This window comes from Medicago truncatula, chromosome 4 (genome assembly GCF_003473485.1).
Source record: "Medicago truncatula cultivar Jemalong A17 chromosome 4, MtrunA17r5.0-ANR, whole genome shotgun sequence".
Classification (NCBI taxonomy): domain Eukaryota; kingdom Viridiplantae; phylum Streptophyta; class Magnoliopsida; order Fabales; family Fabaceae; genus Medicago; species Medicago truncatula.
This window is the reverse complement of record NC_053045.1, coordinates 7,731,861-7,748,239: the sequence shown is the minus strand read 5'-3', so window position 1 is coordinate 7,748,239 and position 16,379 is coordinate 7,731,861. Positions and strand designations below refer to the sequence as shown.

General features: G+C 31.4%; 1 protein-coding gene across 2 annotated transcripts; it reads right to left on the bottom strand.

Moving 5' to 3' along the window:
* Window positions 1-1,868: 1,868 nt before the first annotated feature.
* LOC25491588 (probable protein S-acyltransferase 16) lies at window positions 1,869-7,222 on the bottom strand. 2 transcript variants are annotated; one of them, XM_024783129.2, is made up of 8 exons: window positions 6,732-7,222; window positions 4,096-4,188; window positions 3,912-4,013; window positions 3,641-3,718; window positions 3,459-3,557; window positions 3,278-3,373; window positions 2,404-2,536; window positions 1,869-2,287 (listed from the first exon to the last, which is right to left on the bottom strand). In XM_024783129.2, the coding sequence occupies exons 1-7, from the start codon at window positions 7,032-7,034 to the stop codon at window positions 2,423-2,425; spliced, it is 885 nt and encodes a 294-aa protein (XP_024638897.1). In that variant the 5' UTR covers window positions 7,035-7,222; the 3' UTR covers window positions 1,869-2,287; window positions 2,404-2,422. The 2 variants fall into 2 exon arrangements, with proteins under 2 accessions (XP_024638897.1, XP_039689627.1); XM_039833693.1 differs by having other exon boundaries at window positions 1,869-2,536; window positions 6,732-7,221.
* Between the last annotated feature and the right edge of the window lie 9,157 nt (window positions 7,223-16,379).

The window sequence follows — 16,379 nt, the reverse complement described above, 5'->3', positions numbered from 1 at the left end:
CTTTACAATACCAATGAAACATTAATGTTACTTTTTCTATTATATCCTTAGCTATTTATTACTCTTTCTTCTTTCAATTCTTTCATTTATTTTTCCCATATCATTTATTAAGGATAATTTTGTAAAACAACTCATAATATCTCTTTCCGACACTGTATTAATTATATTTCTTAATATGTGTGAAATGCCCAAAACGTCGTACAATTTGGGACGGAGGGAGTATTTGATTAACTTGTTAATGTAAGTCAACATCAAGGGCCTTTACAGAAACAAAAAATCCTAACAAACACATTCGGTTATGCACTCTTATTTAAATTTCAATCAATAGAAGAAGGTGTGTTGGAAAGAGCTTTGTTAACACTCTTTTCAATGTTGTTAATGTTTTAAAAGGTTAGCATTAATAGTACCTGAAAATACAACGATCATAAGTTTGAAGTTGATCATTATTTTTTCTATCCTATGAGTTTCTCTCTCACGTCCAATTTAGATTCTAAAATCCGAAATGTTTCGACGTGTTTTGGAGGTTTTATTGGGGGTATTATGTCGTTTGGATTCTATAATCCGAACTACATAGAGCGCATGAGAAACTCATAAGGTGGAAAAGAAACAGTCCTTGAAGCAGTCTTTGAACTGCATAGGTCCATGAGAAAACTTGGCTTGCAGAACAAAGTATCAACAAGAAAATAAGCTTAAGTATGTGAAAATACAGTAAAGTAAAAGGTCATTACTTTTTCCACCCTATGAGGTTCTCGCATGCCCTATTCGTATTCTAAAATCCAAGATATTTCAACATGTTTTTGGAGGTTTTATGAGGATTTTATGCAGTTCGGATTCTATAAGAAACTCATAGGGTAGAAAAAGAAACAGTCAAAGTAAAATGCTGCATTTTAGGCAGGTTGAATTCACAATCACCGATTTTTCTTTTTTGTCAAGTTGTTTAGAGGCTAAAATTCACTATAAATGTGAAGAAGTGGAAAATTCAATATTTGAACCTGAACCTTTGCATATCACAAAATTTTAAAAGAACACAACCCTCGTTTAGAAGGATAAGTATGCCTCGGCTGAAAATGATCATTACGATGCATGTCACTAGGGTGATTAAGGATTGGATAAAAACAACCATTATATACATCAGTAACACATAAAATAGTAAATGATAATGTATAAATGAAGCAATTCAACCTATATATTTGTTTCTTTCTGGTCAATTTTATTGTAATGTTAATGTTTTAGAACATTAATTGTGCATATTTGGAAATATGGGAGCTGATGCTCTCCTCTGACGGGAGAGTCCAGTGAGATCTAAGCCATTTATTTTCCACTACTTCATGGGATGCCCTCAACATTGAAGTAATTGAATGGTATAGATGTCCACTGCACTCTCTCCATTGAAAATTTCACTAGAGGGGATATGCACCCTGCTTGATATTTGCAGCAATCAAATACACGACAATCTCTTATTTGTGAGCTATAGTTTAGCTTTAATCAAAATAATATCCTAACCGGTATCAGCGAGTATTTAAGTAAGGTCTTGTTAATAAATGCCCTAAATCACTCTTTAAGGATTCTAAATGAAAAAACCACTCATTAACGAAATCACAGTGAACCACCACATTTTGACAAAAACCATACTTAATTTAAAATTTCAACACAATGATTTTATCAGCGTCACCACCGATCTAACCATACACCCACTCCCTGCTCTTTCTGTTTTCCCTTCTTACTTATTCTTCATTTTCCACCAAATTCAACTCTAAATATGCCTCATTTTGTGATAATACAGTCAAGGGATTAAAACCAAATCATTTTCTTCTCACGTTGCACAAACTAGATGACAAAAATTACAAAGAATAATAGCACTACTATCGTCAAGAACAGAAATTGTAATATAACTACGTTATTATTTCATCCAATTACAAGATACATAAAATACAATTCTAAAATACAACTTTTCACAATGGTTAAGCAATCCCTTGACAGCACATTTCATCCAATTACAAGATACATAAATTACAGTTCTAAGATACAACTTTTCACAATGGTTAAGCAATCCCTTACAGCACCTTGATGAGCTGTTTTTCTTTTTGTACATTAGGTTTTATAAACAGAACTCTACAGCTGTAACCCCACATCATCCAAAACCTAACAAGACTGGAGGATGGGGAAAGGATGAAAAGAAACCTAATCTATGTCTAACAAATGGGTAAAAAAAGGAGAAAGAAAAAAACTTGTATGTTATACATTACGTAATTGCCTCAGGTATATGCATCAAACAGCTCTTGAACACCTACACTTCAGCAATTGTTTGTGATTTACGTTAAAAAGGTATTGAATTTGGCCAGTCATTTAGCATTGTCAGTACTCAATTATTGTTCTCAACAAATGTTAATACGAATATATTACCAAAGACCACTGTGAAAATTCACTTAGATGTTGATGCACCTTTAGTGAGATCATAGACGGTTCGGAACCTAAGTCCAGAACCTATATGGCTTGCTGTTGGCCACAGCCAACTAAGGATATTTGGTCCCAAAACCTGCAAAAAAAATAAAACAGAAGCTCAAACTCACATTATGTAGATGTAGCTTCTAAGTCTGCTTCACTAATAAAAGAAACCGAAAAAAGGGAGAACATTGACAATTCTAATGATTGAAAAATTCAATCATAAAAACAAGCAAATGTATATTTACATAGCATATGCATATGTTCCATTTGTCATCTTCACGTCTGATTATAGTATCAGTAAAGTCTAAATTCACAGTTTCGCATAATCAGTTAAGCGGCGTACATTTTAATACTATAGTAATGTGCTATTTGATTGGATGCACATGTAAAAAAATTACATCGTTGGTACATAGTAATTAATCTCGAATAATATGTTTCTTTATGCAAACATAAATGGCTTAACATACTAATACTATACAGAGATCAATATATGAATATGTAGTTACAGCACTTTCCTAATTTCAGAATGCAAAAGAACAACCATCAATTATCACATTAATCAGATGTACCTCAGTTAAGTTCAATTATGTTTAATGCTTTCCAATAATAGCTAGGCAAATCAGTGAAAAAGTTATGGCTAAACTCAATCATTAAAGATGCCGAATGATATGATAAAGATGAACCAAATGTTTCAAACAAGATGAACCAAATCAGTGAAGAAAGAAAAAAAGAAGACCAAATGAATGAAGTTCAATAAGAAAAAAGCAGGGTGGAAGGAAAAACAGGAAAGACGGAGAAAAAAAGAAGCAGCAGAATAATCTTCAATACTTACAGATGTCAAATTCTCATACGGGCCAAGGTCATATGGATGTTTATAGATACTTCCACCCTTCTCTTGAAGCCACAAAGCTCTCACTCCTTCATAATACTGCCAACATAACTTCCTAATTGAGTAAGTCGAAATCAGTCTGGTCAAATAAAATAACAGTTTTGAATTAAAAGCATGTAATAACCTCTATTGTAGTATTGTTATGCAGAATGAGATAGATATGCCATCCTAAAAGAACACATAATGATATAGTTAAAGGGACCAGTAAGAGCCCAGAAACAACCTGCAAAAAAGTTTATTTCATGAGAAAATAAAATTGTTAACTTTACTGAAGGGAGATGCATATTTGAATTTAGTAGAACTTACGTATACAGTTCTGAAAGAGCCGCCATTTTTGTCTTCATCATGTATACCATCATAAGCTAGACTACCAACAAGCAAAACCTACAAAGTTAAGCAACATTGAACGAAAAAGATTGTCAACAAAAGAATCACAAATCTACCACAGACCATGAAAAATATCAAAAGAGAAAACGAAATCAGGCTACAGATTTCAGTCATGCAAATACAAAGTAGTAGGAAATTCATAACTATTATAAAAACTAAGTCATGCATATAATAAAATAAACAAACATACCATGGAGTATATGCAGGCATTCACAGCATATGTGACAAAAATGAAGAAGAACTTGTAGTTTGCGTGACCGACACAGTTATTTATCCAAATGCAATGGTGATCCTTACAACCAATAAACAACACTTTTTGTCATTATCCAAAAAGCCCAAGATAAAACTTGATTGATGATTTAGATCATGCATACCATTCGTAGAACGCATCTTTTACAACCCCGACAATGATGTGCACGGGGAGGCTTATAGTGAGAGCACTTTTGGCAATACCTCAAATCTCCACCCTGCTCACGTTTCCAAAAAAAACATCACTGGAAAGTTAATTTTCATGGTATTCAGAATTGATACACAATCACATGTTTATGGGAATCTTTGCAAGATCAGAAATATTTCCCTTTTCTGCCACGTGAATGGCTCAACGAAATAGAATGTTGTATTAATTGAGCCATCTCTTTATAATACAACTGAATAAAAGACACAAACAAATGTTTTTAATCAGCATAGAATAGTAGCAAAATTTTCAACTTCTCAACTCTAGAAACGGGTAGAATTTAGAAACACTGGCAGGAGGATGGACTAGATGGAAAATAGTCCAATAGCTGGAAATAAAGAGAGATCAATGTTGTCAATGTGGATCGTGAAAATAGTGGTTTTTTCCAATTCCGCTATAGTGCTATAGCCCTGCTATTTAATAACACTCACTAAATAGCGTACAACGGAAGAAATAGCAATTTGTTCAAATTCCTCTACACTATAGCCACTATTTGACAACCCTGATAAAGATTTAAAGATAAATAGACTATATTTAAAATTTATTACATGTCAAGGCTTTATGTTGTCATCTATCCTAAAAGTTATGGAGAGAGTAAAGGGCATCTTAAAAAGGGTCATTAAGCAACATATGCATAACAAGGATAATTGTATAAGACGAACAACCTAGGAGATGAGGCCTCTAAATTACTAAAACTCAAGAAAAAACCAAAAACATCATCAAACTCAGACACAAGTGTCGAAATGTATATGAGCTGTAAATAAGTGAAAATAAATTAAAAGTTCCTTCACAAAAAAGATGAAAATCAGCACAAACCCTTCTCTTAGACAAATCAATCATAGGTTTGGACTTTGGATTAATTTTACTTGGGAATAATACAAAATTTAAATCCCAGTCAAACTAACCATATTGAAATTATCTTCATTCCATCACATTAGTCACACTCATAGGGAATTAGGAATATAAGGCAACAGAAGGCCAAACACATCAATACATGACACAAAACTGCTTATAAAAAAAATGACATAACACCAACCTTTCTCAAATACAAACACAACAAAAAGAAGGTTAAAATTAATATCCATGATCAACAGTGACACTTAGGCGCTACATGAAACCCCATTGCTCTGCGTTTTTTTAGCAGTGACTGTATTGGCTAGTATGGCCACTACAATGAAACTCCGGTAAAAACCCCAAATATGCCCTCAACTTATAGCCGTTACCTCAGTTTATTTTGGATTAGTTCTAATCATGTTTTTAAATTTGTATGTTCTTCTATTCTCGTATTGTTTCCTTAATCTTCGGTGTAGCAGCCATACAGCCACCAGCTATACCGCAACAATATTTTGGGGGTTGGCAGATATTGTGTGGCCACAACGTCAAGTTTTTCAATATCTCCACGATTGCATCGCAACCACAATTGTGTGAGCATCAGTTGTACTCAACGGCAATTTTCTACAATATTAAGAATTAGAGGTATGCTATTTTGAACGAAGACTAACACCCAAGAAAGGCAAGAATTACACTTTCAAAACAAAACAAAATAATAGTGGGCTGTGGCGGAAGTCTGGTTGTGGTCGGAGATAAATCTAATAATGAAGAATTATTCTTGCGTTTCGTTAAACCATGATTCGTAACAAGAAGCATTTTCCTAAGAATTATGAAGTATCCGCAACGCTGCCGAGCTACCAAAACCTTGATCAAGACTACATTAACAGATTCCTACTATTGCTTAACCTATCAAGCTAAAAGGGAAACATTCCACCGCAGGTTAACAACAAAAACAAAATGTCACTTTTTTCTAAGCTTCTATAACAAGAAACTCCAACTTCCAAAAACTCACCACATAACAAATCACACATAAATAATCAATAAAAACTAAAATAAAAAACAAAAAAAAATTCATAACCAAAAAACAATGAAATTAGTTCATGAGGTGTCAGCTAAGTGGTAAGTAGAAAAACAAAAAGTGACTTTTAACTAAAACACGTCGGAATTATTGAATATCGGTCAATCAATCATAACCAATGGATCATTAAAGTATTATCATTAATCATATCTTCTTTAAAAGTTAAGTTATGCAACAGATAATTTGTTGACAATGTAAAATTTTACACGGACAGTGCATCAAACTTATTGTAAAAAAGAGTTTAATTTACATTATTACATAATAATGTCAGTGTAACAATGTTTTACACGTGCATCTCATGACGTGTTGCCACCTATGAAGCACGGATACGGACACCGGACACAACACAGAAACGCCGACACAGCTAATAATTTGAAAAAAATGAGTAGTGTAATTACAAGTGTCCGTGCTTGCTTCATGGAAAGCCACATAACACATGATTTGTCATCCCTCATTAATTGATATGGTCACACATTATGCTTGTATAAATTAAACTAATTTTCTAAACCCCAATTTAAATAAGAAAAATCCAAATTAAAACAAAAAAGACAATAAGAAGACAAAATAACAAAATTGTCAAAAACCCAATATTTATAACAAATGCAAAATTTTCAATTTTTATAACAGAATTGTATCATTGTTATTACCTTGCGTTTGATTTCATGAATAGGTATTGTATTATCTTCAACATCAGGTGTATATGTAGAAGGAACCCGACCCGGATCGGTGAAAATAGCTAAACGGTAACAAAAAACACACATGAAAGCGATGACGGTGAAAACGACGGCGTTTATGATCCCAGGAGAAGAGAAAAGACCAAACCATCTATCAATGAAGACGAAGACGGTGGAGATGTAAATGTAAGCGATTGATGAAATGACGACGGTTACCGGAAACGAGAACGCGAAGCCACCGCCGCCGCCGCGTTGCTGCTTCGCTTTCTCGGTCATGGTGGCGTCGCCGGTGACGACGGTGGTTTGGGAAATGGATGGAAAGGGAAGGTTGTTGGGTTTGGTGTGACTTATGTTTTTTAACAAATGATGAATTAAATTTAAGACGAAAGTTTTCTTTGATTTTACTCTTATTCAAATTCTTGATTATTGATTGATTCTTAGATTGATACAATGTAAGAGGAAGGTGATTATTTTATTTTATGTTTGGGTTTATCTTTTGAATTCTTTTTTGTTGTTGTTTATATATTTATAGTAAGTAATAAATAAATCCTTCAAAAAAAAAAAAAAAACTAAGTCACACACAAAAAAAGTAAATTAAAATAAGGAAATAAATAAATACTCTTTTAATAAAGTTTGACTATTTTTATTTTTTTGGATAGAAAGTAGGGATGGCAATGGGTAGGGTACTACAATGCTCATCCACATACCCGCATTTGTAAAAATTACTCATATCCATGTCCGTACCCTCATTGACAACAACTTTAGTGCCCTTCCCCATATTCTATGGGTACCTAAGTGCCCATACCTGCACTTTAACTATGAAAAGACAATAAAAACATCACAATTGAAAACATCCAAAATATCTCTAAAAAATTGTACACCAGCATGATGGAGTTATTATTGTATTAAACATATTTTTGGTTTAAGTTTTAGTTTAGGCTTAAATAGCTAAATAAATTATTTAATCATACAATAAAAAAAAATTACTTATAATATTAAATAAATATATATATGCGGGGTTGCGAGGCTGGGCAGTATAGTACCTTTACCCGTGCCCATACCCATTTAAATTTGTGGATATTACCCGGACCCTTCCCCAGACCCATTATAGCGGGATTTTACCCTACCCATTGTAGATATTTTATGTAAGTATCCATTAGGCCTGGGTCCAATTGTCATCACTAATAGAAAGTGAATTTTGACTTTAAATAAGAATGATTTGGATTATTTGCGGTTGACTTTTTAGTAATAAAAAGAAAAAAATATATTCTCTTAGAAGGGTGTATTGGATCATGATTCTAAGGAATTTTAAAAGACTTTTTTATCATGAAAAAATCTTGTGGTATTCAATCAAGACTCTTTTCAATTTAAAAAAAAGTCTTGTGTTATTCAATCAAGATTCTTAGTCATTTAAAAAATATCTTGTGGTATTCGATCAAGACTCTTGATAACTTAAAAAAAAAAAAAAGTCTAGTGGTATTCAAAATCATTCAAATTTCGAAGAATTGTTTAATAAATCAGATTTTGATGGATTTTGTGGGATTTTCTAGTGAAATTTTAGCATGAAAAACTCTCTCTCTCTCTCTCTCTCTCTCTCTCTCTCTCTCTCTCTCTCTCTCTCTCTCTCTCTCTCTCTCTCTCTCTCTCTCTCTCTCTCTCTCTCTCTCTCTCTCTCAAAATAAAGTAAAATAAATAAACGAGTCTTTATTGAGATTTTGTGAAAGAGAATGTGTAATGATTTTTTTTTCAATTATTTCTTAAAATTCATAAAATCCGTTGAAATCCATAAAATCATTTCAAATCCTTTAAAATCTTATGAATTAAATCCATTGAAATCCATAATAATCTTTTAAAGTCATCATAAAATCATCCTTCCAAGGACGTACCCGGGGAATACTGGGTTCGATTCCTAGTGGGAACAACGCTTGGCCAGTGCGCATGCCTCTACGCATGAGCCGGATTAGTCGCCCACCTTTGGTGGGTCGGAAACCGGTGCGAAAGGAAAAAAATAAAGTCATCAAAATTCTCCAAAGTCTTTTAAAATCCTCAAGACTTTTTTAAACAAAAATTATCCTTTAAAATCATAATCCAATACACCCTCCTTAAACTCGTTTTATTGGATAAAATAAAAGTAAACAAAATTTAAATTTAGCAGTTTAAAATATAAAATAATAAGAAAAAGAGTTTGATTTCTATTTGTTATGTTCATTTTTATTTGTTATGATTTTTTAAACTTTTTTAAAAGTTAAATAATCTTATTTTAAAGGTTAAATTACATTTGAGATCCTTTAAGTTTGAGGTTTGTAACATATTGGTCTTTTAAGTTATTTTGGTCATACATAAGTCCTTTAAGTTTGAGATTTGGAATAGATTGGTTCTTTAGTTTATTTTTATCACACATAAGTACTTTAAGTTTGTAAAAGTTTTCAATTTAGTCCTTATACGACATCATCATTTTGGTTAACATAAAGATTAAATTGAAAAACCAAAATTACTTAAAGGATCAATCTGTTACAAATATAAAACTTAAAGGACTTATGTGTAACCAAAATAACTTAAACGACCAATTTGTTACAAATATCAAACTTAAAGGACTTATGTCTGACCAAAATAACTTAAAGGATCAACCTGTTACAAACGTCAAACTTAAAGGACCCCAGGTGTAATTTATCCTATTTTAAAATATCTAAAAAAGTTAAATAATCTTATTTGGTATATCTAGTTAACATTTTTAAAAGTTAAATTTTTTCAAATATCTAAAAAATATAAATTTTTTGAATCTAAAAAATATATCTTTTTTGACGAAAAGTAAAATAATTAAAATATGAAGAAATATAGTAATGTTCATTTTTATTTGTTATGATTTTCTTAATACATTTTAATATATTTTAAATATATTTTAAAACCGTAAAAACCGGTCATCATTAAACGATAGTAAGAGAAAAGGCAACTCAACACTTGTCTAATATTGAAGTCCGTCATGAACCCAACTCACTTAAACTATTTATAAGAAAAAAGGGCAAATTGGGAGCCATGTAAACTTCCCCTTTGATCAAGCATCAACACCTATAATCCTCTGTCAATTTTAAGAATATACAAAAATGAAATAATATTGGTACTTACATCTACTTTCGCAGTTTCGAATGAAATTATTCTCCTCGCCAGTCCACACTCCTACTCAGCACTTACTACTCCCAAACAATTAATCTCAAGAATTTCTGACAAACCAATGCTCCTTTCTTAAGCCCGATATAGTCTAAATATTTCTGCAAAGTGATAACTTTACTTAATTGAGTGCAACAAAGGAAGTGATTTCCCCAGACGGTTTTCGTAAGAATCACATTAATGAATATTTTCAAAATCTATTGGACTGTGTGATGTGGTATTGTTAGGCTATGGGGTGATAAAAAATTGTTATTAAATCATCATTAATTAATTAGGCTTGTCTGCATAAAAAAGTCACCACTTTAATATTGATATATAACAACGTTTTCTGTAATATCTTTATGAAATCTGATGAACAGAATCACTCAACCATCAATTAAGTACACTATGTAGAATGGAAAAAATCATTATAGAATTGCAACCAAAATAAAGTTTTCATTGATTCACCAACAAGAGTACATTAAGGCAAGGTAAAACTAATCATAAAAATAAAAAACTAAGAATTCTTTAATTAAACGGCATCTAGGCCATAAGATTGTGAAGGTAGGATCCCGCCCCACAGTCAATCCATTTAGCTAGAAAGTCATCGTTCCGATTTTGATCAATCCATTCAGCTTGAGAGCTATCACTCCACTTTGTTTTTTTCTTCCCAGGTTTTGTTTCATCAGCTGATCTCTTCAAATGAATCCTATATTTCTGCAAACGACATTGCAATCACAATTTTATCAATAGTAAGTTTCAATTTAAAATCAATCAAAATACATGCAGTATATTATTAATAATTTAATTAGAATCTTTCGGAAAACAAACCTGTAAATGACTAGCAACATGTCCTACACTCAAACCAGGAACATCCATAATTTTGAGAATCATTTTGGGTCTTGATTCTGAAAAATAAGTGAGATAAAAATGCACATAAGTTGAGTTGCTAAATAATACAAACAAAGCAAAGAAAAGAATTAGGAAAGAATCATACTATCAAGGCCTAGTTGATTGACAGCCCATAGAAATCGTTGATGCAGTTCTGGCGACCAAGACAAACGGGCCTTCTTTGCGTTTGTTTCTTTTGAGACTTTATCATCTTCTCTACCCCGTTTTCTACATTCTTGAACCACCAAGCTTTCAACAATTTCACATTCTTTATTTTCAGTCACACCTTTTCTTACAACATGTTGCCACATTATCTTGACCTCTTCTTCAACTAGAGGCTTAGTCAAATATGTAGAAGCCCCACATTGAATAGACTTCATAATAGAACTTGTTGTGAAATCAACAGCCATCACTACAAAAAAGAAATAATAATGTCAGTCCACACTTCTGAGTAACAATATATATATGAATGAATCATATGAAATGTGTAACTAATGAATTTTAGTGTAAAGTTGAATAAATTCTTACTAATGACAGGAATGTTGAGTTGTAGGGTAACATGTTGGACAAAGTCATAAGCATCCATGTTTGGCATATGAGGATCAATCAACATTACATCGAAACAGTCCTTTCTTTCCAACAAGTTCAAGGCATCAGAAGCTGTGTTACATTTGGTAACTGAAATAAAGAAACATATAAAAATATGCATAAGAATGAAGAAATAAACAAACATAAAAATACATAAAAGTAAGAACATATATAGAATCTTCAGAATTGAATAAGGTGCAATTAACAAAGTGACTAACCTTGATAATGGAATCGATTACACATATCCTCAATAGTGTTAAGAACAGTGATGTCATGATCAATAGCAATAACCTTGAGACCAGCAGGGAATGATGGGTTGTCAATGAAAAAAGCCATTGCAATTTGCAGTCAGAAGAGAGGAAACGTACAAACGAAAACCAGTTCTTGAGAGTGTGTTGTTGATCGAAGAAGCAACCAACAAAGCTAAGAGTAGTTCTTCGACAAGAAAGTGAGAAACACATATATGTAGGGTTAGGGTTTCTAGGGTTTTGACTGCAATTCTTGGACAGTGAGTGAGTGAATAGATAAATTTATAGGTTTAGGGTTTTGTGATTCCAACGGTCATAAAAGAAACCGACCTTGTGAGTGAATGAATGAGACAGCGGGAACATTAATTGTCTCATTGCTTCCTTAATTTCTACAGCTGTACTATGTTTAGGAACTTAACATTATTGGGTGTCAATTTTTTTTTCACACTTCATTTTATTTTACTTTTTACACAAAAAATTTGATAATTTAATTCCATTATTAATTTTTAGAGTTATTAATTAATAATTTTTTTTGGTGCTGAGTTATTAATGATTTAATTAGATAGTTCAATCACTAATTTTATGTATAAATTTAATCAGCTTATTTATATGTTATCAGTTATCAACTAGTTTATCTATTGTCCGTTATAAGTTCATTCACACTATGTTATTCACTACTTTTTTTTTTCAAAGAAGTCTAAGTTGTTACTACATTCGTTTCTTTTTAATTGTTAACATTTTGACATTTTACACAAACCAAAACAATCAATATATGCCAAAAAATCAAGTAGGGGCAATGAGACCAACTTCTTTTTTCTTTTCCCTTTCTCTCTCTTGTGAGCCATCACCAAAACCCTAGTTTCTTCTTTATCCACCAAAAAGGGGCGATTTAGGGTCAATTTTTGACCCAAAATCACCTTTCTAACTTGTTTTTCTCTTTTTATTTTATTGAAATAAGCGATTTTCACATCTATTTCATTTTTTATTCTGTGATATTGTCGTCTTAGTGCGACGTCGATTTGTTCGTCGTCTTTGTGCGAAGTTGTTTGTCTTTCTTATTTCGTTCAAGTATTTGTTCGGTTCAGATTGTCAGACCAACTTTGATCTAGGCCAGATCCAATAAATGACTTTGGCGTCGTCCACGTTGCAGATCCGGAGACTTGAATATAGTCAGATGTGTAGGCTTTTGTATTTTGTCGTTTTATACTATTAACATGGATGTTGTAAGTTTATTCACAGATTCATCTTTTTTGTTTTTAGCGAATTTGCATTGTATCGATGTACTCTATCAATTTAAATAAATGAATATCATTTATTTTTGTCAAAAAAGACAATCAATATATGTTGTTACTTTTGATAACAATTTACACTTTTACTATGATAGCCTTATTAATTTAATATCTCATTTCACATATATTTCTCTCATTAATAAATAACTAAAGATAATATTGATAAAACAATATTTAATGTTGTATTAAACTTTGAAAGCGACAGTTACATAGAAGAAACATTTCTCCAAAAGAGACAGTTAAAAAAGAACAGAAGGAGTACTAGCCACACACAAAAGTATGGAAATTAACTAGCCCAAAACATGTTAAACAAAAATCACATAACTTTACTCAACACTTGATCAGCTGACAATTCTTAACTCACTGAAAGATCCAGATCAACTGTGCTCGCATAATGTAATATCTCAATTTTTAACATTGTATGTGTATTTTAAAAGTTATATACTTTTCATAAATAAATTAGAGTTAAGTGTGCAACTTTTCTCTCTTTTATTTGGTGGCGACCGGAGTTTGAACTTTGGAACTTGCATATATTATGCATTTGTTCCTAACAACTGAGCTAAACTCACGAATACTTTTAAGTGTCATTGTGTTCCAAGACATAAAGTACGGTTAATAATATAACTTTTAAGTGTTAATAAGGAAAAAGAACTCATGTTTCAAGTGGAAATAAATTTGTTTTCTTGGAGGTCAATCTGAATTCCGAATCCTTGTGAATTAGCACTCACTCAAATTTGAAATCAATGTTGATTAATTTTTTTTTTTGTCTATAATAAACATCAACTAAAACTCACACAAGATCACAAGTTCAATCCAATTTTCTCCATTTCAAATTGAATATAAGAAAATTTTAATTTATATTCGATGATCTAAATTATAATCAAATTTGAACTAACTTCAATTTTAACTAATTTTAATATCATTCTCAAAATATAATCTCTTGTGATATTATCCACATGCAGTGTGTAAAGTGTGCTTAGTTTAGAGGGAAAACAATTTTGGTGCCTTCATAATTTGTTGACGATTATGGATACTAATTAAAAAAGGTAGAAAGCATCATGAATTATGTAGATCATAAATTATGATCTATAACAAGTTTCATAAAATTGAAGTTTTTCATCAAGAATTTATAAGTTTCTTGAAGAGAAGTTTTGAGAACAATATTCATTTTTACATGAGATTAAGAAAATTACGAGTTTGGCCAACATTTTTAATCAGAGAATATTTTATTTTTCGTTTAGACAATATAAATAATGAATTAGGTTGCACTTTTTAAATCGTAAAGTATTTTCTTATCCCTCTCTTGTACCAAAAGAAAAAAATATTTACTTATAAAAAAATGTCATAAAACAATTATTACAAGTCTTGGACAAATAGATAACAATGTCTGTAGAAAAATGTTTTTGTGTCTCCATGAGCTTATCTTATTTGATAGGGACATTGCATAATAGTAGTAGGCACAATTCTAGTGCTCCGCGTTAGCACAACCTTTATTTCCAATATGGAAGAAGTAACTAAGCTTTCAGATGGATTCTTGCAACACAAGGAATGATGCAAAGAAGTAAAGAAAAAGCAAGACTCATGCTGCAAGAGAGAAAAAATTTGCACTAAAGTGAGCAACATGATTGTTATGTATTTACCTCAGCCATTGACGAACCATTTCGCTCTATCATCTTCAAATCTCTATTTACAACAAGATTCCAATCAACTATACTAGGAATGTTATGGCTGCTTAATAACAATGTTGGAGGAGCTTGCTTTGGAAACTTCACAATGGAAGAAGAAACCTGCAGAAAAAATATGCATGGTTAATGCCTCAACTAATTCTATTAACAATGTTTTATCATCCATTTAAAACACTCTTTTTCCTAATTAATTCCTAAATTGGTCATTCAAAGAATATTAAGTAAAGAAGGCATAAGGCCACTAGAGGTTGAATTATTAAAATTCTGGATTTGGTCATGCAGGAATCTTAATCCTAATTATCATACATCTCTATCAATTTTTTAGAACAACAAATGTGGTTCAAAAGTAAACAGATATGACTAATACAAAGAGAAAACATACCATATTTGATTACGGGGTTCACCTAATCCTGTCTCTGTCTTCAACTGCAGAGCGACCGCGGTTCCTTTTGTAATAATCAAGCTTATGGTATAGTTTACAAGATTACCCCTAAGAGCGACTTGCCCACTTATTAGTAAACTATGAGTGTCGTTTGTCGCTTATTAATTGATTAAAGAAATGTGATAATTTATAAAACTTGAATAGAGAAATAGTAAAGAGCCTCCCATTATTTCAACAAATCTTCCACCTGATAATCGAAAAGATAAAATCTATTCAAACTTAAGTGTTTCTTGAAATGCCATGTTCTTTAAAAAAATGTGTTTGGTTCATATTTATCATATTTCTGAAAATATTTGTAAAATTAATATATATGCAAAGTTATTAGAGCATCTCCAATGGGAGGTGTTTTGTCTAATATCATGTAGAGCTTATTAGCTCTACCCTCATTGAAGAAGAAATAAGAAGCAATGCTATTTAGAAGCAAGGATTGTGCAAGCATTGCCTCTCTCTCCCTCTTGCATAAATATGATCCCTTTGCATACTCTAATTACATGCTTTCCTCATATTTAATAAAAAATGTTGCGCAAACATATTAACAGTTTTTGAAATGTACTAATGTAAAATTATAAGTGAGACCCACTTAATAAATTTTTTGGAGTTGTTGGATTGGAGTGAATGAATGTTTATTAGACATTATTTTTAAAAATTGATTGAATAGTGATATGTACACATGAGACTATTTAACTTTAGCTAAATAATAGAAGCATTGGAGATTCTCTTAGGTGATTGATTACTTAGATTTCCTTCCCACCTTTATGAGAATGTTTTATCCCCACTCATTTTCTTTGGAATAAATGTATAGAAAAATGAAAGTTATTTTATTCCTTGAAATGTTATACACCTAAGAATTAATTTAAGTTATTTTCTTGTTTTTTATAATCTCCATGTCTTTAAAACCAACTCTACTACTATGAAACCATTCAAACAAAAAACCCATAGATGTTTGAAAATTGCTCTTTTCTCTTTTAAAATTGCTCTTTTCTTCAACTACCACAGACTCAACGAACGTTAGTAAAATAAGAAATTTCAAAAGTGAAAAGTGCAATTGTCTAAGAGCTCGTTTGTTATAGTTTTTTATAAGAAAAAAAACATTTTTTTTAAAATAATCATTTTTAAGAGTATTGCATCCAGAATCTAAAAAAATAAATAAAAACAGCTTCAAATTAGAAGCAGTTAAGAGGAGTTTTTCAAAAAATAGATTTTTTTAGTGAAGAGAGAAAATATATTAAAAGAATCAACTAAGGGCCCGTTTGTTACGGATTAAAATAAAAGTGATTTTGACATAAAATAATTTAGAGATTATATTTTAGAGATTTTATGAAAAATCATAATCT